Source organism: Brassica rapa, chromosome A08 (genome assembly GCF_000309985.2).
Source record: "Brassica rapa cultivar Chiifu-401-42 chromosome A08, CAAS_Brap_v3.01, whole genome shotgun sequence".
Classification (NCBI taxonomy): Eukaryota; Viridiplantae; Streptophyta; class Magnoliopsida; order Brassicales; family Brassicaceae; genus Brassica; species Brassica rapa.
The window spans coordinates 13,520,838-13,541,888 of record NC_024802.2 but is presented as its reverse complement, the minus strand read 5'-3'; the positions used below and the strand labels follow the sequence as shown (position 1 = coordinate 13,541,888).

The 21,051-nt window shown below is 33.9% G+C and overlaps 3 protein-coding genes and 1 pseudogene across 4 annotated transcripts; 1 reads left to right on the top strand and 3 right to left on the bottom strand.

Annotated features, from left to right (window-relative positions):
- Positions 1-87: 87 nt before the first annotated feature.
- LOC103834495 (F-box/LRR-repeat protein 15) lies at positions 88-5,465 on the bottom strand. Of its 2 annotated transcripts, XM_018653989.2 has the most exons (17): positions 4,581-5,464; positions 4,310-4,484; positions 4,097-4,229; positions 3,769-3,868; positions 3,482-3,682; positions 3,134-3,404; positions 2,961-3,059; positions 2,781-2,869; positions 2,585-2,684; positions 2,334-2,504; positions 2,052-2,204; positions 1,809-1,969; positions 1,524-1,722; positions 991-1,409; positions 813-876; positions 556-642; positions 88-460 (listed from the first exon to the last, which is right to left on the bottom strand). In XM_018653989.2, the coding sequence occupies exons 3-17, from the start codon at positions 4,116-4,118 to the stop codon at positions 323-325; spliced, it is 2,274 nt and encodes a 757-aa protein (XP_018509505.1). In that variant the 5' UTR covers positions 4,119-4,229; positions 4,310-4,484; positions 4,581-5,464; the 3' UTR covers positions 88-322. The 2 variants fall into 2 exon arrangements, with proteins under 2 accessions (XP_018509505.1, XP_033133553.1); XM_033277662.1 differs by having other exon boundaries at positions 4,097-4,484; positions 4,581-5,465.
- Positions 5,466-6,767: 1,302 nt separating this feature from the next.
- On the top strand, positions 6,768-14,854 carry LOC103834493 (probable pectinesterase/pectinesterase inhibitor 44). The gene is made up of 5 exons (XM_009110563.3): positions 6,768-7,165; positions 8,755-8,883; positions 12,248-12,718; positions 12,804-13,127; positions 14,392-14,854. The coding sequence occupies exons 1-5, from the start codon at positions 6,883-6,885 to the stop codon at positions 14,763-14,765; spliced, it is 1,581 nt and encodes a 526-aa protein (XP_009108811.1). The 5' UTR covers positions 6,768-6,882; the 3' UTR covers positions 14,766-14,854.
- Positions 14,855-15,299: 445 nt separating this feature from the next.
- Positions 15,300-16,847, bottom strand: LOC103834492 (eukaryotic translation initiation factor 3 subunit K). Its single transcript, XM_009110562.3, has 6 exons — positions 16,574-16,847; positions 16,367-16,480; positions 16,231-16,281; positions 16,084-16,153; positions 15,865-15,947; positions 15,300-15,721 (listed from the first exon to the last, which is right to left on the bottom strand). Exons 1-6 carry the CDS (start codon positions 16,748-16,750, stop codon positions 15,527-15,529), a joined length of 690 nt encoding a protein of 229 aa, XP_009108810.2. The 5' UTR covers positions 16,751-16,847; the 3' UTR covers positions 15,300-15,526.
- A 1,059-nt stretch (positions 16,848-17,906) lies between these two features.
- On the bottom strand, positions 17,907-20,161 carry LOC103834545 (annotated as a pseudogene).
- Between the last annotated feature and the right edge of the window lie 890 nt (positions 20,162-21,051).

Below are 21,051 nucleotides of genomic sequence, written 5' to 3'. Positions count from 1 at the left end.
GTTAACTGTAAAACGCATACTCAGAAGTCCACAGGGGTTGTAAGTAAGAAAAGGAGATCAGAAGGAATTGGTGCCTTATTCCATGAGTAATGAATCCTTTAGCGTTGGATTAGACAAACTCTTGTATAAAAATTACATAAAATAAAGTCTTACCGTTGGATTGAAAATGGCCTAATCAAGCAAAAACACACAAAAGTTTGTGTCATCACAAAAGCAGCCTAAGAAAAGCCACAATACAAGGCCTATAAGCACTACTGAAACTCGAGACTTGGACCCATTAGTTACATCTCAAACACCACACACACAACACATCATATAGCATTTAGTATAATTTAGAGAGAGTTGTATATAAGAAAACATTCGATGCAAAACCCTGGTCTTGCAAAAGATTAGGACTGCTAAAGACGCGCTTCAAACTAGGGCACACTGTTTGGAGCCTCACCATGCTCACCGAGGATATCTGTTAATAACCAGGACATAGTTTTCAAAAGTTGAAGTCTCTTATTTGCTAATCTTTATATCAAACTATCAAAGTAAACACACCCTACTTCATACCTTTGAACATAAACGGAGATCCAGTGTCTCTAATGAGCCGCATCCTGATATAGCTGCTTCAACTTCTGCTTCATCCATTTTACAAGACTACCAAAGACAAAGTCACAAAGAGTGTTTCAGTGATAACATCTGAACAAGTACTACAACTACAGATATATATCTTTAACTTACGTGAACCCATGTAACTCAGCTTATTTAACTAGCTAACCAAAACAATTAAGATATAAACAGAGCCAATCATGGGGGAAAAACATTACCTGAAGAAAGAGAGTAGACAATCTTGGACAGCCAAGCTTCAGTACTTCCAGAGAGCAACAGTTGCTAAAACAATTCAATTTTGAATTTAAATTTAATTAGCAAATTGAATAACACCAATCTTTTTTTATGAGAACTAAAGAAATAAAGTCATATTACAACTAGTAAATCCTCTCATACCTTAGATTAAGTAAGACGAGGTTGGAACAAGCGAGATCAACCTCCTTTAAATTGACACATAGCGAAAGGTTCAGTGATGATAAATGATTAAACCGAGCTGCAGGCGGTATCAATACTTTTCTGATATTGGGGCATCCCACACAGCTGAGGTTTTGTAGCAACCGGTTGGTACTTGTTTCAGCTGGTTCTTGATTACTCTCACCAGAACCCCAATCATGTTCAAGGTCATGCATGTTAACACAGCCGTTCAAGCTCAAATGGGTCAAGTGTGTGCAGCAGGCAAGTAGATCAGCTATCACAGTCCGACAGAGAGTTCCATAAGACAGGTCCAACTCTTCAAGTGCGGGTAATGCACCTTCTTTGTATAGAGGCTCCAATGATGAGTCAGTAAGATCTTTGCAGGCCTGTAGTTTGAGTACCTAAACAATAAAATATGCAAGAAGTTCTCATGAAATGAATAATAAGTATATATGCTCTACTGCAGACAGAAAGAAAAAAATTGTACAGGTCATAAGGTCTTATGACTTATCTACCTTCAGTTGAATACATGACTTGAAGATGGGCTCCAGATTCATCAAGCAAGTATACGACAAATCAAGAACAGACAAATTTTGGAGGCCTTTCAAGGAAGAAAAGCCAACAGAGCCAATAGAAGAGCACGACATTAGCACCAGTGACTCGATTAGTGGACAAGAAGCAGTGATTGCAGGCAGACAGTCATCCCTCAGTTGACTAGAAAAGGTAATGGAGGGAAGTTGATTAGTAGCACCATAAGATAAGTCGTGAAAATGAAATATAACAAAAAAATAAATGATTACCCGCAGAAAGACGCATCTAAGGATGTTAATAAAGGACAAATGATGGATGCTTCAGACAGTCCACCGAAACATTTCAAGTCAAGGGACACCATGTAAGGCGCTTCTATGCTGAGCACACTCAGTTTTGGGCATATTTCTAGATTTAGAGACCGGAGCGCAACCTGGTCATGACCAGACCGGTCAAGCAAGAAATCCATCAGTTAAGAAAAGTCAGTTTTGTGATCTGAGAGAAGAATCACTCACAGGCTTGAAGAATGCAGTTTCAAGATTATCACATCCGTCCAAACAGATCTCCTCTATGCGAGGGCACTTCAACGCAAGAGAAGTAACAGCACGACAGCCAACAAGGGACAGACTAGATAACGATGAGTTGCAGAATCTCACTTCTGTTAAGCTCTGAAAGATGGTACAAGGTTTAGAATCAAAGATATCACCTATTGTCTTAGTTAACTATATATATTTCACTATGTTATCATATGTAGCAGTTAGCTGCAGCCAAAAGCACAAGAAGAAACCGTGTCACACCTCACAGTTGTCAAGAATCAATGACTTCAGCAATGGGCATCCACCAACATCACTAAATGATTCACATACAGTGTTGGACAGTGATTTACAACCAGAGAGATCCACTTCTTGCAAGGACTGGCAGTTCAGAACTAATGTTGTCAAATTCTCCTGTTTCTTGAGACCTAACCTCTGCAACAAAAATGAAGAAATGTGAACAGGTTAAACAGACCAAAACTTCCAACAAGTAGAACTGTATTAACAAATCATACTCGTAGGGCGTTGGAAGTGATTGTGACTCGGCGAAGAGCTGGACAGTTTGCAATAGTGATTGATGAAAGCATGGTGCTTTGCAAGTTCAGCTCTACGAATCTGTTAAAACGCAGCCAAAAGAGAGGACACTTGTGAAATGATAGCAAAACTTTGCCTTTAATTTTCACAGAAAAAAACAAAAGATGAAGGCTATACTTGCGGCAATTTAGTAGGATTAAACTTTGCAAGCAGGAGAGATGCAACGCGAGAGATGTCAACATGTTGCAATTATCAAGCTCCAAAACCTGCAATAGATGATCTGTGATTAACTTAACTGGAAACAGTGGTCTTTAGTTAAAGGTTATAGAACAGTGTATGGAAAAAAAACAGACAGACCTCCAGCGCAGGACTGTTAGCAATCCAAGTCATAGACGCGGATGTTATACGCTCACAGCTACGAAGCTTGAGAACCGTCAACATGGGGAGATGTACTGACTTCAAAGAAGAAAAGGTCACACAAGTCAGAGAACAAGTATGAGACAACAGATAGCAGATCACATGACACCAACCTCAAAAGATATATTGGAGCAGTATGAAGCATTAAGAATATGGAGAGCAGCACAAGCCTGGGCTATTTCACGCAAAGTTTCATTACTGAGACGGGAAGAGTTAGAAACATCGAGCGACTCTAGTTGAGGACACGAAGTGACAGCTGAACGGATATCAGCATCTTGGAGCTTATGGCACGAGGCTATGTCAAGATGTTGGAGGAGTGGACAGTGAAGCATCGCCAGTACCATGTTGCTTCTTTTTAATGATAAAGACCGGAGCTGCGGACACCTAATATGATAGGAAAAGAATGAATGAAATACACATAAAGGAATAAGAGAATCAAATGGAAAAAATCAACTTCACACCTGATAGACAAACGCAGAGCGCTGCATTGTCTAATTTTAAGTTTATGTAGGCGATCATGACTCAGGTGTATTTCCTGAGGACCACCACTTCCCAAAACAGCGTCACTTATGGTCACACTCCTCAAGCTGTTACACTCCCCCAATATCTGGAAAAAGTTTTCACTGATATGACCGTTTCCAATAGTTAAGGTCTCCAGATTCCTGAAACAAACCAAACCAAACGATGGATATGATCTACTAGCTATAGCTTAATCTATGAAATCATATTAAATTCAAGACAGAGATACCTCAAAGTGGTAGCTGCTTTCATAGCCAGGGCGTTAACAGCAGGAACGCCATAAACATTCACGCTAGTGGCATTGGGATAGCGATGACACATGTTTTCAACTGCCACACAAAAGCAAGAAACCAAAGATTATGTAAGTTTGAGTAACATAGCGCCTTTGTATAAAGAAAGAGGCGGCCACTAAAGGTTGCAAAATGAATGTATCCAATGTTACAACTTACAAGTTTATTGTATTCCCTAAAAAATGTATAATAGTCCAAGACTCAATATCAATTCTCAGAGTTGTTTCTTTCAGATTTAAGATATTATGAATGAAAGAAGAAACTCACATTGGTCGATAGAAATACTCATATTTTAAAATTCCAAGACCCTCCAAAAATCCTCATGAGCACTGGCAACTCTCCACTGACGACATACCATAGCAGAGCGACAGAGGTCGACGTGTTTCAAGAACGAGAACACCTGAAAGTAAAAAAAGAAAAAAGAAATTACAAAAAAAAACTAAAAAGAAAGAAAGAATGCAAGAGTGAGTGTGTGTGTACCACATGTAAGAGGTCAGCAGTCAAATCAAAATGAACTTGAGAATCATCATCTTTCCGACCATGATTCAAGATGAAATTCTGGCAGAACATATCAGTAGTATGTGTCCGAGAAGAAGATGCAACGGTTCTCTCCTCCATGGACGACGAATCAGAAGAAGCAGACGCTGGGCACTCACTGCAATTAAAAAAAAAAAAAAAAAAGGCCATTTCGAACAGTTTGTATCAAAAAGATAAAGAGTGATCAAGGTAGTAAAAAAGGGAGCTTGAGTACAGTTTGGGACGCTTGTGGTACGTATCATCATCCTCAGCATCGGTAGATGACCATACGCGCTTCAATTCACCTTCCTCCATCGTACAATCCTCAGCATCCAAAATTAGAATAGGAAAGGGAAAGACAAAAGAGCAGAGCTCGAGTTAGTTTCGAGTCTTTGGTTCTTTTCTCTTTGCATCCCCGTTATTTTGGTCAGAACTAGGGAGGTCTCGAAACGGTGTCGTTGTTACGATAATTTACTAAAGGTCTTTTTGAACGGAGAGCAAAGCAACCCACATTGAAACTGGGCTTGTTTTTCTTGATGGCCCAATGAGTATTTCGTGGCAATGTCAACGTGAGACTAATATCTCTTTGACTGACTCCTTCCTTTTATATCTTCAGTTCACTATTCTTCCTCTTCCTTCCATTGTGTAGTCTATCCTTACCATATCCATCTAGCCACTGCATCTAGCTAGGCCACTCATATACAACATGTGTACTCTCCATGAAATTATAAACTCAGATAGCACTTATTTATCGTATTCGTGTACGTAATAATACATTCAGCAATAATAAGCACAAAGTGTTTTCTTCTTATGGAATAAATGATACAAGAGAAGATCAACATGCATCGAAATATTGTGGAATAATCAACTTTGGCAATGATAGAGTGGTAGTACCATGCTAGCTAGAGTCGGCGATGGGCTTTTAAGCTCATTAAACATTTGATTTAAGCGCCAAATTTTATACAAATGTTTAATTTATTATTTCTGTAAAACAAACTTTATAGTATAGTAGTATATATTTATATGTTGCAACTCTATTGATCTTTAGATTAACTTTTCAAGACTCAGATTAGTGTTTTGTGATTTTATTCATATGTATGGGACAACAATCCCAAGTCAATATTATAATCATATAAATGACTACATTTACAATGAACATATTACTCATTCAATTCATTGTGTAGGTTAAACAGAATTTTTTTTATTGTATTGAGAAAGTAAAACATCAATAATTAAATGATATAAACTAAAAGCTTTTGTTTCATTTAATTATTGATGTTTTACTTTCTCAATACAATAAAAAAAATTCTGTTTAACCTACACAATGAATTGGATGAGTAATATGTTCATTGTTTAAATGACTAATATATATAGTACTAGTATGTATAAATTTGTAAAAAACATCTTTTATATATTAAAAGAGAAGCATTTGTAATATATATTTTTTACATAGTAATATTTTAACATTGTGACGTGTGAGCATCACAATCATTTAAAGATTAGATTGTTGATGTGTTTCTTGCAGAAAGCTTCTCAAATCAAAATGGTTTCACATTTTATGCAAAAACATTTATTACAGTTTCCAACTATTCATCTAATGTGTCATTATCTTGCGCCTGAAACTATAAGATGTTTATTATCAACTACATGGACTCGATGAAACATCATCATCGAAAGAAGCTTAAACATGAATTCGATGAAACATGATCAAAATATTCACAGCGCGAAAGAGCTTGATGAAACATTATCATCGAAATTAAGAAGCTTCTAAAAGTAAAAAAGGTTGTAGAATACTATTTTACTACATCATCATTAATTTCATGTGTTTGTTATTTTTGTAATGTATGTTATAATTTGTATATCTTGATTTATTAAAATAGTATAAATTAGATTACACTAATTTCTTATAAACTAAAACTGATAATATATACATATAAACCAAAAGAAATTATATATGATTTTGATATGGTCGTTAATTTGTATTAACCGAAAACGAAAAAACTGAACCGAAACTGTATTGAATTACAAATTTAAGATTCTTACACTAATCCCTTAGTATAATATACTCCAATATTTAATCTACCGAACTATCTCATTCTGCGCACAGGGGATTATTACCTAGTAACTCAGATATAACGGATGGAGTCAATGATTTTTATAAGGCGGTGTAAATGGCTGCATTCTACTATACGACCGAGTCTGAGAACATAATGGATGTGTGGGACGGTTGAGCTATAATTAAGAGATCTCATAAATACAATTGAAAATAAAAGAAATATCAACGATGAAAGAAAGAGTTATGTTTGTTGGGATAATGGAGTTAAGTCCTAAATAAAGATTTACGTAGACTTAACTGTTTCGAAGTAGACAGACAGGTAGGTGCAATTTAATGCGTTCCTTCTTTTATAGGTTCCACTAACTCAGAAGAGCTTCAATGTGATCAAAACCACCCAATCCTTTCTTTCATTTAATCATTTTATTCATTATTGTTATAAGTTAAAGCATTGTTTAACAACAACAACAAAAAAAAGAGAAAAATGTCATGGTGGAAGGGTTTCTTGATCTTCTCGATGTTGTGTTTGTGTGTGTCATCAGAAGAGAGTATGCCATACGATTACTTGAAAGTTCCAGCAAGTGAGTTTGTGAGCTCCATTAACACGATCGTGGAAGTAATAAGACAAATGAGTTCGATTTTGGCTCAGTTTGCGGATTTCAGTGGGGATCGTCGACTCCAAAATGCGGTTTCGGATTGTCTAGATCTGCTCGATGTTTCTTCAGATGAGCTGAGTTGGTCTGCCTCTGCTTCTGAGAATCCACATGGTACGTACCTTTAAACCCTAGTTAACCGCATATATCTATTATCTAGTTTTAGCACCGCCTTACAGTGTTATAAACTTTAAATGCACAAGTTCTTTTTTAATTGATGGAAAATACAAACTATTGTCTATAAACCCAAAACATAATATACAAATTGGATCAAACCGACAATTTTTTTTAAGAAGAAATGGATAATAGATACGATTGTTGCCACTTTAGAAGAAAAATGGATCTAGCATGACCTTTGTTATTGGCTTATAGCTGCTTGCTATGCTTTAGAAAGATTACCTGAACTTTTCTTTTCTTTTTTAATTACCTGAACTAGTTGGTTTTAGCAATTAACCGATTAGAAAGGATTTTTGAAATCGGTTGTTTATATCGATTAAAATGATCCAAAGGTAGTGAAATTGACCAATTTAGTACTATATAGTAGTTTTATTCTTTTTCACGATTATTGTATATACATATCAATCAGAGTTTTTGAAAGTTTAGAACATTATTCGTAGGCATCTAAAGACTATATCCATTAATAGACAAGTAACGACGCCCAAATTACGTAATTAACAATATTTTCACACCATTACACAAGCTAGGCAAAGGAGAGGGACATAGCTGATGTTAATCTGACGTATACGACCGTCATAGAATTTTAGTCTTTTTGATTATAATAAAACAGCAATAATTAAGTATTCTTGTGAAACAACACACATGTACAACTAGACTGCTTCAGAAGTGGACTTTATCTAGTAAGATTCTCCACGACTCCAAGTCTCCAATAGAATATGATCATCCATGGTGTTACTAAATGGTAATATGGTTTTTTTTTTGGTTCACCAAATGGTAATATAGTAAGTCATTTTATTCACATATTTAATTGAAAAGGGCCGAATTGAGAAAGTTTTTTCTAAAAAAAATGAAAATTAGTTTCGCACTTGCTGCATTAAATTTGAAATCCGGCACGTAATTGATTGCAATACGGTTATTTGGTGGTTCTTTGACCACCACCCTAGTACTAGTATTATTCAACTATACAAACTTTGCATTGCAACAAAGAATATTAATCTCTACACGCATATCCCCCGTTTTCTTATTTGGTTTTGTTGATTCAGCTTAAACAAAGAGCTTTAAAAACAAATGCATTTCTGCTCTTTCGTCTTCAGAAGATCAGTAACAAATGAAACTTCCTCCCTTCAGTTGTAATAGAAAGCATTTAGTCCCTATATTATAATTTGATAATTTAAATTTGTCTTATTATAACAAAACCACACGAATAAAAAAAAGAACAAAATTGAGATAACCTTCTGAGTTTTTAGCAAACACAGCTAGCACAAAACATTCTTGGAAGAAAATATTATTCGATTGAATCTGTTAGTCAATAAAATTTTAGAAGTTTCCATCACACATCTTTACGTCAAGAGACTCAAGACATAACTTCTATACAATCTAGTAAATGGCATGTGCGTAGTAGGGACAGAGAACGTGGATTCAACATCTTTAAAATGGCACAATAAATATAAGTGTGAATGAAAATGATAGTGTGGAAAAATAAGAATAAATAGTAGTAATTAATGAGCTTTGAGTGGGGCCAACAGGTAAGGGCAACGGAACAGGGAACGTGAGATCGGACACACAGACATGGTTGAGTGCTGCTCTCTCCAACCAAGACACTTGCAAGGAAGGCTTGGACGGTACATCTGGTCTCGTCAAAACTCTTATCGCTGGTAATTATTATGTTTTTCTTTTATGTATACTACTAGGATAAGACCCGCGCCTTGCGCGGGATTAAGTTATTATTTTTATTATATTTTGGAGAATGAAACAATAGTTTCGCATCATTTGGATTAGGGATGTTCAATCTGGATATCGGATTGGTTTCGGTTCGGTTCGGTTTTTTCGGTATTTCGGTATTTCGGTTAGTAAAATATAACTATTATTCTAAATCCATATTTACTTTGACTTTAGTCTTTCACATACTTTTCAAAGATTTCAACTCGACGACTAAATTGATCAGCCAATCTTGTTGCTTTAAATCATTAGTTTATATATATATATATATATATATATATTGTTTAGTTTGAATATTTATTAAATAAAAATTCATATGCGTTATATTTTATGATCATTTGTAACTTATTATAACAAAAAATAATCTATTGATCACAAAATTTTCAGAGTCAGAATCTTCAAATTTCTAATAATATATAGACGTCTTGAAAAATTCAAAATATAACATATAAGAAATAATATAAATGTTTTTATTAAATATTTAATGTGATTTTTTAATATCTTTCAATAATATAAAATTAAAAAAAAAAGAACTAAGATACCAAAATTGTTATCAAATATTTCTTATTCATAATAATTAATTTTCATATATACGTTAATCATATTAGGTAATTTCGTAGCTTCTAATTAAGGAAAGTGCAAAAAAAAAAAATTTGGTAGATTATTTATCAATTCAATAGTTAGTTTATAAGAAATATAATGTAAGTTAAGATGGACCAACCTATTTTTTTTAAAATAGTATATTTTATATAGTAATTTATTAAATGAGAATTTATAATCATACAGTTCTATGATCATTCATATCATTTTATAACTGAATATTTAAATCATCTATAACAAAATTTTCAATGTGAAATCTTTAATAAGTTTATAATTTATAAATGTTTTTGAAAATTCATTGAAAGTTTTAATATTAAAATATTTATGTAATCTTATGGTATATATTTTAATATATATATATGTTTTATTATTAAATGATATTTTTTACTCATATGGTTTTAAAATCATGTGTATCTTCCTATAATATTAAATAAAAGTTCATATTAATACAATTTTATGACCATTTGTAACTTATTATGACAAAAAAAAAATCTATTGATCACAAAATTTTCAGAGTGGGATCTTCAAATTTCTAATAATTTATAGACGTTTTGAAAAATTCAAAATATAACATATAAGGAAAAATATAAATGGTTTTTTTATATATTTAATGTGATTTTTAATATCTTTTAATAATATAAAATTAAAAAAAAGAACTAAGATACAAAAATTGTTATCAAATATTTATTATTTATAATAATTAATTTTCACATATAATGAAAACTCACTATTTTCGTAGGGGGGTTCATATAAATTTTTTGAATTTTTTGCGTAGCTTTTATTTAAGGAAAGAGCAAAACATTTTTTGGTACGTTATTTATCAATTCGATAGTTAGTTTAATAAAAAGTGTAATATAAATTAAGATGAAACAACCTATTTTTCTAAGAATAGTATATTTTGTATAGTTATTTATTATATAAGAATTTATAATCATACGGTTCTATGATCATTCATATCGTTTTATAACAAAATATTTAAATCATCGATAACAAAATTTTTAATCTGAAATCTTTAATAAGTTTATAATTTATAAATGTTTTTGAAAATTCATTGAAAGTTTTAATATTAAAATATTTATGTAATCTTATGGTATATAGTGTTTAATCTATATATATATATATATTTTATTATTAAATGATATTTTTTACTCATATGGTTTTAAAATCATGTGTATCTTCTTATAATAAAAATGTTAAACCATTGATCATTAATTTTTAACATAATAATTTTAATAGTTTTAGTCATTTATTGTCGTTTTTAAAAATTCAAAATATAACATATACGAAAAAATCTAAATTTTACTTTTATAGCTAATTTGATTGTTTAATTTATTTTAATAATATAAAATTAAACAAAAAATGATGGAGGAGATATAAATTGTTATCAAATCTTTATTATTAAAATCATTAATTGTCATATATTTATTAGTCATTTATGGTAATTCCGTAGGTTTTATTTAAGGAAAGAAAATAGCATATCATATCGTTATATCATATAGTTTGACCAACTTATGTATCTAACAACATATAAAAATCGAATGTGGACCTACTTATTTTTCAATTGAATGTAATTGACTACCTAATTGATTGCCACCTATGCATTGGGGCCTCTTTTAATTAATACAAAATTGAGGTTACATCTTTTCAAATGTTCCTCAATTAATATATAAGGGATTATTTGCGTGTGTCACTAAAAAGTACTCTCTCCGTTTCTCGAAGTAAGATTTTCTAGATTTTCTTCTTGTTTCACAAAGATAAATTTTCTATATTTTTAAAGTACTTTTGTATACTTTTGAAAAACATTAATTACAAATATTTAAATTGATTAGATTTAATTGGTAGAGATTAATTGGAAAATATATAAAAATAAATAATAAATTAAATTAAACTGTAAATGTTTATTATATTCTTAATAAGCGTGAAATCTCTAGAAAATCTTAATTACGGGAACAGATGTAGTAAACTTAATATAATGATATGGCAATTTCTTAACAATCACATTCGATTCAGAGTATCAAACTTTCTTTGTTATTATGTTTGTTTCGGTTTTGGATAACAAATAGTAACTATATAATTTTCTGTTAAGCAAAAAAAAACTCTTTAATTGTAATTGAAACGGTGTAATTTGAGGTTATAACTAGTAATTAATTAAAAAAATAGATGAGACCAAAGACACAACTATTAATAGAATCGAATGGAGTGAGATTAACATTCCATCTATTCCACTACTTTTTCTAATGTGGAATGATTTTTTAAACAAAATGTTTTTTATTCATGATTATAAATAAAATGAAATTCCTTTTTGTTTTTTTTTTTTAATTTTAACTGGTGAATATTATGAGATTTTTTCTTAGAAAACAAACATAAGATTTTATTTCATAAAATTGCATCCGAGTTGCCTCTAAGTATAATATAAAACTAGGTTTGTTATACAATATGTCTACTAATTATGATATTTGATTTTTTTCAGGTAGATAAAATTCTTGTTAAGTTTGGATAATTGGGTTCAGTTATATACAGTAAAACTCTATAAGCTAATACTCGATAAATTAATAAACATCATAAATAATTTTTTTATAAATTAATAATTCTATAAATTAATAAAATATCATAGTTTCAATATTATTAATTTATAGAAGTTTTAAGTTTTTTTTATATATGCCCAAGACTGTTTTTAATTCTACTCCCGGTTCATTTCAGGCAGTCTCGATCAACTATATTCTATGCTTAGGGAGCTGTTACCACTTGTTCAAGCCGATCAGAAACCCAAACCCATTTCGAAACCTGGCCCTATTGCTAAAGGACCAAAGGCTCCACCAGGCCGGGGACTCAGATCAAACACCGACCACGACGAAAGCCCTCGTTTCCCAGACTGGCTCAGGTCCAAAGACCGTAAACTCCTTGAAACAAACGGTGTAAGTTACGACGTAAGTGTAGCACTGGACGGGACAGGCAACTTCACAAAGATAATGGACGCCATTAAGGCAGCTCCTGAGTACAGCTCGAAACGTTTCGTCATATACATTAAAAAGGGTTTATACTTGGAAAACGTTGAGATCAAGAAGAAGAAATGGAACCTCGTTATGTTAGGTGATGGCATTGACGTGACCGTTATTTCTGGTAATCGCAACTTCGTTGACGGTTGGACCACTTTCCGGTCCGCGACATTCGGTATAATTATTACGTTTTATATGATTCTCGTTAATATTTATATGTTTTATCTTTCTTTATTTCTAACTTGTGATACATATTTTAGCTGTAAGCGGAAAGGGATTCTTAGCAAGAGATATAACCTTTCAGAACACAGCGGGGCCAGAGAAGCATCAAGCCGTAGCCCTAAGGTCGGACTCTGACCTCTCAGTGTTCTACAGATGTGCCATGAGAGGTTTTCAAGATACACTTTACACGCACACCATGCGTCAGTTCTACCGAGAGTGCACCATCACTGGAACGGTAGATTTTATATTTGGGGATGGGACCGTTGTGTTTCAAAACTGTCACATTTTGGCTAGGAGAGGACTCCCTAACCAAAAGAATACCATCACTGCACAAGGCCGTAAAGATCCTAACCAACCCTCAGGTACACTTCTTACCCACTCTTCTTGGAAACTCTGTTAATAGTTCTTAATCTTTCGAATATAGTTATATCGTTAATTTTTAGAATAAATGAAAAATTCAAGCTTCACATCGAAATATTAGAAAATAATATCTAATATATAAGAAAATTCTACTTAATATAAAAGTTTTTTGCAACTTTCCCATAAACAAATTTGCGAGGTTTATGTCCAACATCTAGAGATTTCATTGTTATTGGTTAATGAATTCTTAAAATCTTATAGAATATTTTGTTATTGGTTTGTGGACTTTTAAATTCTATGGAAATTTTATGTTATTCAAAAAGTTTAGTTTTTATTGACTTTGTAATTCTATTAAACTCTTTTGTTATTATGACATAAATTCTCTTTAGTTTTACTCATAACACTCAACTTTACAAATATCACATATAGTAATAGGATTTTCAAAATCTATGTACCAAAAATACAAAAACACAAATACACAAACACAACAAGATTTTTTTTTACATTTTTATTGTCAAGTCAAAGATAATTGTAAAAAAAAAAACTAAAGATAACAGAAATTATTAAAAATAACAATTTAAAAAAAAAATCTTTCATGAAATATAACTATTTGATATTAAAATAAAATCATGAGAAAATTCATAGGTTGATCTTAAAAACTTTAAAACAAAAATCAAACAAGACAAAATGTCAAAATATTAAAAAACCAAAATTTTTATATAATTTTCAAATAGTTCTATTTTATGAAAGAATGTTTTAAAAAAAATAATAGAAAGATAAGTTTGGAAAAAAAAGTATATATGAAAATCTATAATAATCAATGACAATTTATACAATACATTGGGTAAGAATTCATCAAATCTACTCAACTTTTAAAAATCTATTAACTCTTAAAATTTTTAAACTCCACACAAATTTTATTTCCAATAGGCCCCTCTAAGACTTACACTTTTAGTACAAGCTCTGGTTGAGTTCTTTTAATTTTAATGAAGTATGGTTTGTTCAAAAAAAAAAAAAGTAGAGCTTGTAGCTTCCCTACATTTGTTCCGTCACAACGTTAATAAAATTCTTTTATATTTTTGGCCGCTTGCTTTGGCCGCTGTTCTCTAACGCTCGTTAAAGAAACGAACAGGACTATAGTTTCTGGTCAACAAAAAAACTATGTACCACAAAAGCAACTGTTCTCATTAATTAAAGCCTTAAAGTGCATAATCAATCAATGCATGTACTATACAATGTAACTTGGACCTTTTTGCTCACATTCAGGATTCTCTATCCAGTTCAGCAACATCTCCGCAGACGCAGACTTAGTCCCATACCTAAACACGACACGCACATATCTAGGGAGACCATGGAAGGAATATTCAAGGACAATTTTCATGAGGAACAACATGAGCAACGTTGTGAGACCCGAAGGGTGGCTTGAGTGGAACGCAGACTTTGCTTTGAGCACGCTCTTCTATGGAGAGTTCTTGAACTACGGGCCTGGCTCAGGACTCAGCAGCCGAGTCAAATGGCCTGGTTTCCACGTGCTTAACAACTCGAACCAGGCCAACAATTTCACCGTTACTCAGTTCATTAAAGGAGATCTTTGGCTGCCTTCTACTGGGGTAACGTTTACTGCTGGCTTGGACATCTAAGTATGGCTCTGTTTAAAGCGTGAAGCCTTTTTTGTTTTCAGTTTCTATTTATGTTTTTGTTTTGTGTTTTGTCATACTGTTCTTTGATGTTTGTGGAGTGTGATTTTTACGGTTTTGGCAAATATTGTTACAATATAAATGTATTACATGGCCATTAGGTCATTAGTTCAAGAAGAATCGATCATACGATATACTCAAAAGAGTAAATAAAAAGAAAAAAATATTTCCAAGAATTAAAAACATATAATGTTATGGAGTATTTGATATGAAAAGAAATGTAATAAACAAAAGTAACGAAAAACTAAAGAGAGAAGCATTGTACTATGTATAATTGCACCTTGCTTATATAACTTCTGATGCAAGAGCTACATGGCCACTTCAGGCTAAGGGTGAAGCATAAGCTGGCATTACCCAAAGACCATTCCAAAAAGACAAAACTAGAGCCTAGAAGAAAGCTAATGCTTGAATAGATATTTACTAACCGAATATTGTGTTTGCGTTGAAGAAAATGATCCATGACTTGTTACCAACACCTTGTCGCTCAAAGAGCGCTGTATATATAAAAAAACTATGGCATCCCAGTACTCTTACAAGCAAGTTTAATCGATCAATCTACTTATGACAAAGTCCTGGTTTACTTGATTCTGAAAAAAAATCACCCCAAAGTGTAAAGAGGAAGAAAATCACATTCCAGCTTTCTTAAAGTGTTGTATTACAAGAAAGACAGAGACTCAAATGAAAATTTGCAGAGTTCTATTGGTTCAACCAAGGATGGGGAAGATGCGGGCGATGTGTTCCAAGGGAACATTCTCGCCTGTGTTTTTCTTAAGCTCCGGATGATTAAATTCGTTCTGTGGTAAGACGATACTTCCGTCTTCTTTCTCAACAATCCATCCACTGTTGGTCACTTGGTGCTCAATGAACTTGTCTAGAGATGCACCATCCCTGTTAACAGCCTGTGTAAAAAAATGTTCATAATTAACGAGCAAAGGACATTTAAAATTATACAAAGTGAGAGACTTTAGCTATCATTGTGGTGAAAAGAAGGTCATCATGTGCCAAGATTTTCATAAATTGAATCAACTATAGAACAACATACCTCGGAAAGCACAGATCTTGGAACCTTTTGGTAGCTTAAGCTAAGAAGGTGAGTTGCATATGCTTGAATAGCTTGCTCAAAACCTGCATTCAATCTCTTGCGTTAAAGACATGTACACACAAAGAAGAGATACTACCAAAAAGACCTACTTTATGTACTAGACAATTGATATTTGATACATTCTTAAATAACTAATCTAGTTCTAGAAATTTGATATACCTGGAACAGTCTCGATGAGAATGTGACGGTTCTTGGCAGCTTCATCCCAGAACTGCTGGAACCTCCCAGTCTGCCAAAGCAAAGCCAATGACACCTATTCAGGCTTTCAATTCTAAACAAAGATTGAAGTTTTGCATAGATAGATACCTCAAGGTAGTGTGAGAGAACAATGAGTGACTTGAACTGCTCCTCCATTTGCTAGAAACACACAATTCAAACAAAGTAAGCTTGACACTCAAGCTTCATCATCATTAATCTTCAGTGCAAGTGAAAGAAGCATTACCACTCTTTCGGGAATCAAGAAGAGGCAAAGGCTGAAGTCTGGAGCTGGCATAGCCATAAGAGCCTTGATCAAGATACGAGCCACAACATGAGTGTTCATACGCTCAGGCTCAAACTGCACACAAAAGACACAAAAAAACACCACTTAAGAGACAACAGAATCTTTCGGACAGGAATGGTTATGATTTTATGTAACTTATGAGCATACCTGGTAGAGACGAAGCAAGCATAGATTTGCATCAAGACTATACGTTTGCGATGTAACCTGCTCGTTGACGTAGTTTTCGAGATCAGGTAAGATCTCAGGGTTGAAGGGATTGACGGCGACGAGCTGCTCAACGGTGTAGGAGCTCTGTTCCTTCGGGGACTCCATCTCTTTTCCCATCTCTGTCTCTTCGTGCTTTCGGTAGATTACTGAGGAGAATGTGCAGAGGTGAGTCACGGCGGGCGGGTGAGAGATGGATCTTGCTAGGGTTTAAGGGTAAAACGACGACGCTTTGTCCTATGAGCTTTTTTACCGCGGTAATTAGCAAACTTTCGGGTTATATTAGGATAATAGAAACTATATAAGGTTTTGTTTTGTAAATAGCAAAGATTCTTCGCTTTTAATTAGGACTACGGTGGTTAACAACTAACCCTGTTTAAAGACCTGACTGTTTCAACGCAACGGTTGCGGTTGCGGCAGTTTGTGGATGCGGGCGGTAGCAATTTTTAGCGGTTTTAAGAGATTTATACGATTGGTACTGCGGTTAAAAATTAGTGTGTTTGCGAGTGACTTATGATTAGTTAACTACCAAATTCGGCAACAGTCAAATAATAAATTAACAATATTTACATTTAATATAATTATAAAAATATCAAAAATCATAAAATTATAATAAATATAAATTTTATATTTATTATAATTTAAATTTTTGAAAATTTATTGAAATTGTTTTTATTATAAAATTTTATAATATTAATTAAAATATAATAGATATATTTTATTTGGGCAATTGTCAATAATATCACCTTTTGAAGTTTATGTCTCAAAAATGGCACTAGAAGGAGAAAATCACAAAAATGACATTCATTAAAGGGTAAAATATCCCTAATACCATTGATTTAAAATTAAATAAACAAACAAAAATATATAAAAATAAGTAGAAAAAATGAATTTTTTAATAGTTTCAGATTATATGTTTTCAGATTTCGAAATTTTTATAATTTTTTTTGAAAACTTTTTTTTCGAATTTTTTTTTTATTTTTTTTTCAAATTTTCTTTTTATAATTTAAAAATACTTTTTGAAACTGTTTTCAAAATTTTTATTTTTTATTTTAATATTTATTTTTTGTAAAATTTTAAACCCTAATTTCAAAACCCCACCCCTTGACTCTTAACTCTAAACCCTAAAGTTTGGATTAATTAATCCAAGGGGTATAAGTGTATATTTACGTCTTTAATGAAACATATTTTTGTGACTTTGAGCCTTGAGTGCTACTTTGGGAACAAAAACTTGGTTTAGTGTTATCCTAGTCTTTTTCTCTTTTTAATATTTTCATAATTTTAATTTTAAATTTTTTATTAAATATTTTTACTTTTGTATATATATTGTTTTTAAAAAAAAGAAAAAAATTTTACCTTTCCGCAACCGCGCGCAACCGCAAACGCTAGCTAGAGCCAGTTTTTGAATTTATAAGATTCGGAGCGGTTTGAAGCGGTTTAGAACGATTTGAGTGATTGTTGCAAACCGTCGACAACCGCTACCAACCGCAAAAGCTGCGATTGCGGGTGATAGCGGGAAAACTAGTAGTCCCCTAAGTAAAGTTATAGTTGTTGACTAGTCAACAAAACTTGTAGAGATTTATTCAGTAATGAAGAAGTATCTGAGACATTGTTTCTTGCTTTCGTGTCCAAGCCTTGACAATTCTTTTCAGTAAGAATAAGAATAACAGTGGTTTACATTCTGAAACCTTATAAGTTTGTAATTTAACTTGATGAGATGGATGAATAGGAGTGTTAAAAATGAATATTCTTTTCTATGTAAGGTATTATATATACAATGTACTTTGCTTGTCAATACATTTCATGAAGATACAATAATTTACTCTGTACTAAATCAGTGGCTTTCCCTTTGTTAGTCTTCACAGTTTCTTCAACGAATACTATTCACATGAGAGAATGGCTCATGTGCAGCTTTAGGAGCAGGTTTCTTGGAAGCGGTCTCTGGCACTCCAAAAACATTCCAAAACCTCAGTGTTTCATCTCCTGCTGCTGAAGCTACGGTACAACCATCTGGACTCTGTAGAAAACACACAGACAAAAACAGCACAAGTTTCAGAACTAACGACTTCAAAAAAAAAAAAACTCAAAACCATAAAATAGAAATTAATATAAGTTTATTCTCTTCACCTGGGCCATATACAGAACTCTAGATGTATGACCAGTGAGCTCAGCCATTTTCACCATAGATGGGTACTTCCACAACGTAAGCTGATTCTGTACAAAACCGTGTGAGCTAAGCAACTCTCTTTCATTCTTGCTCCACAACAACGAACACACTTGTGAGCCAGTGTCTACCGAATTCAAACAAGCCCCCGTGTGAGTGTTCCAGAACTTTATCGTCCTATCTCCTCCACCACCACCAGTTGCCAGCAGATTCGCCTGGAAAGGGCACCAGGCAAGGGCTTTAACCGCAGACGTATGTTCCTCAAGCCTGTGAAGCCACTGCGTGGTGGAGTTTGAAGAGGCCACAGAACGATCCCATACGTGTACAACATTATCGTTGCCACCACTCGCTATTTGCTGTCCGGAACCTGACCACTTGAGCCCACAAACCTCCTGAGTGTGACCACTGTAAGTCTCCACGACGTGTGATCTGATCCGTACGTCGTTGTTTACAATCTGCCCATCTATTCCCCCAGTCGTCAGAATATGATTGTTCCATGCCAAGGATCCTACTCTTGTGGCAACCCTTCAATGTCCTCAGCTGCAGAAAAAAAAGTGCAACACATCAGGTTAAGTACACAACACATTATGTCTGAATCAGAGGAGATAGGAGATTTTTGTAGTTAACTTACTTGACGGTTGGATGCAGAATCCCACAGTTGCACTTCAGAGTTATTAAGCCCAAGAGCAACATGACGACCATCAGGTGCCCAGTTGATACTTGTCACAGGTCCTTTCTCTTCATCAATGGTCACAAGCTCAGATGTGGAGCCACTTGAAGCATCCCACAGATAAACAGTGTCTCCCAGCGCTAGAGCCAAAACATGAGCACTTCCCCAATCAAGCAAGTTGAGGTAGAAGTCATCCACAATGTCAGGTGCATCCAACGTCCTCTCAGAAGTTTATCATTACAACATATAATTAGAACAAACGGATCGATACAATACAACAAGAAGTAGATGCGAACTAACTAATACATACCTGAGGATTTAGGTTGTTGTTGGTGAAGAGGAGAAGAAGCAGAGTGGTCAGTGGGAAGCAACTGAGCAGGAGCTTGAGGTTTGTTCCTGAAGGCGAGAATCCGTGTGTGGTTCAGGTTCATGGTCTCAGCTAGTTGCTTCCTGTAGGCCTCTCTGGATGGTGAGCTTACCGCTGTTTCTTCTTGATCTTTACCGTTCCTTCCTTCGGTAAGTGCGTAGTGTGCATAGTCAAAATCCATGGCTGATCTGTTTGGTATGAATCTGTCAAGCTGGTACAACACAAAAGCAAATCAATATCACTGATCTTTTTAAGACTTCCGTTGAAGAGTTAATATTGTCCTCTTGCTTAAAACCAGTCTGAGATACTACAAGTTGCTGTGTTTAGCATTGTAACAATATATTATATATATATATATATATTGTTAAGGAAATACCTAAGACATTAAGGACTTCTATGTAAATACATAACTATACAATTTACCCTACTTGTATGTCTTGTATAAATACATTGTACACATCTAATAAAGAATTCATTCAGTCTACTATCTATATGGTATCAGAGCTTAAGATCTAACCTAAGCCGCCATCTCTCAAACTTTCAAATTTTTCTTTTCTTTCACGATGTCTGGAACTACTAGCTCACCAACATCCATGGCTGAGACCATCACGGTTTCGAACACAACATCAACCGTCTTGAACATCAATATGGCGAATGTGACAAAGCTCACAGCTTCCAACTTTCTCATGTGGAGTCGTCAGATCCACGCTCTCCTTGAAGGATATGATCTTGCTGGTTACATTGAGGGTTCCATTGAAGTTCCCTCTGCAACGATCACTACGGATGATGTAGTTGCAACCAATCCGCTCTACACTATCTGGAAGAGGCAAGATCGTCTCATTTACAGTGGTCTTCTTGGTGCCATAACCACTCCTCTGCAACCACTGCTCTCGACAACCACCACGTCAGCTGAGATCTGGAACGTCCTCACCTCAACATACGTGAAACCTAGTCTGGGCCATATCAATCAACTTCGCCAACAACTCAAACACTGGACCAAGGGAACCAAGTCAATTGATGAGTACTATCAAGGTCTCACGACACGATTTGATCAACTTGCTTTACTAGGGAAGACAATTGATCATGAGGATCAAATCGAACAACTCCTTGACGGCTTACCTGATGATTACAAGCTCATTGTTGATCAGGTTGCTGGTCGTGATACACCACCGTCTCTCATAGAGCTTCACGAGAAGCTTATCAATCACGAGACAAAGCTC

Bases quoted from the DNA above. Each gene is read 5' to 3' on its own strand.
- LOC103834492 (XM_009110562.3), bottom strand. From the start codon at position 16,750: ATGGGAAAAGAGATGGAGTCCCCGAAGGAACAGAGCTCCTACACCGTT. The intron at 16,282-16,366 runs GTAATGCTTCTT...GTGTGTTTCTAG, and splicing joins TCTTGATTCCCGAAAGAGTG to CAAATGGAGGAGCAGTTCAA. The intron at 15,722-15,864 runs GTATGTTGTTCT...TTTTTTACACAG, and splicing joins CAAGATCTGTGCTTTCCGAG to GCTGTTAACAGGGATGGTGC.
- LOC103834493 (XM_009110563.3), top strand. From the start codon at position 6,883: ATGTCATGGTGGAAGGGTTTCTTGATCTTCTCGATGTTGTGTTTGTGT. The intron at 7,166-8,754 runs GTACGTACCTTT...TGGGGCCAACAG, and splicing joins TGCTTCTGAGAATCCACATG to GTAAGGGCAACGGAACAGGG. The intron at 8,884-12,247 runs GTAATTATTATG...GGTTCATTTCAG, and splicing joins CGTCAAAACTCTTATCGCTG to GCAGTCTCGATCAACTATAT.
- LOC103834495 (XM_033277662.1), bottom strand. From the start codon at position 4,118: ATGAGTATTTCTATCGACCAAT. The intron at 2,205-2,333 runs GTGTGACACGGT...ACCATCTTTCAG, and splicing joins TGATTCTTGACAACTGTGAG to AGCTTAACAGAAGTGAGATT. The intron at 643-812 runs GTAATGTTTTTC...TGTCTTTGGTAG, and splicing joins TGTCTACTCTCTTTCTTCAG to TCTTGTAAAATGGATGAAGC.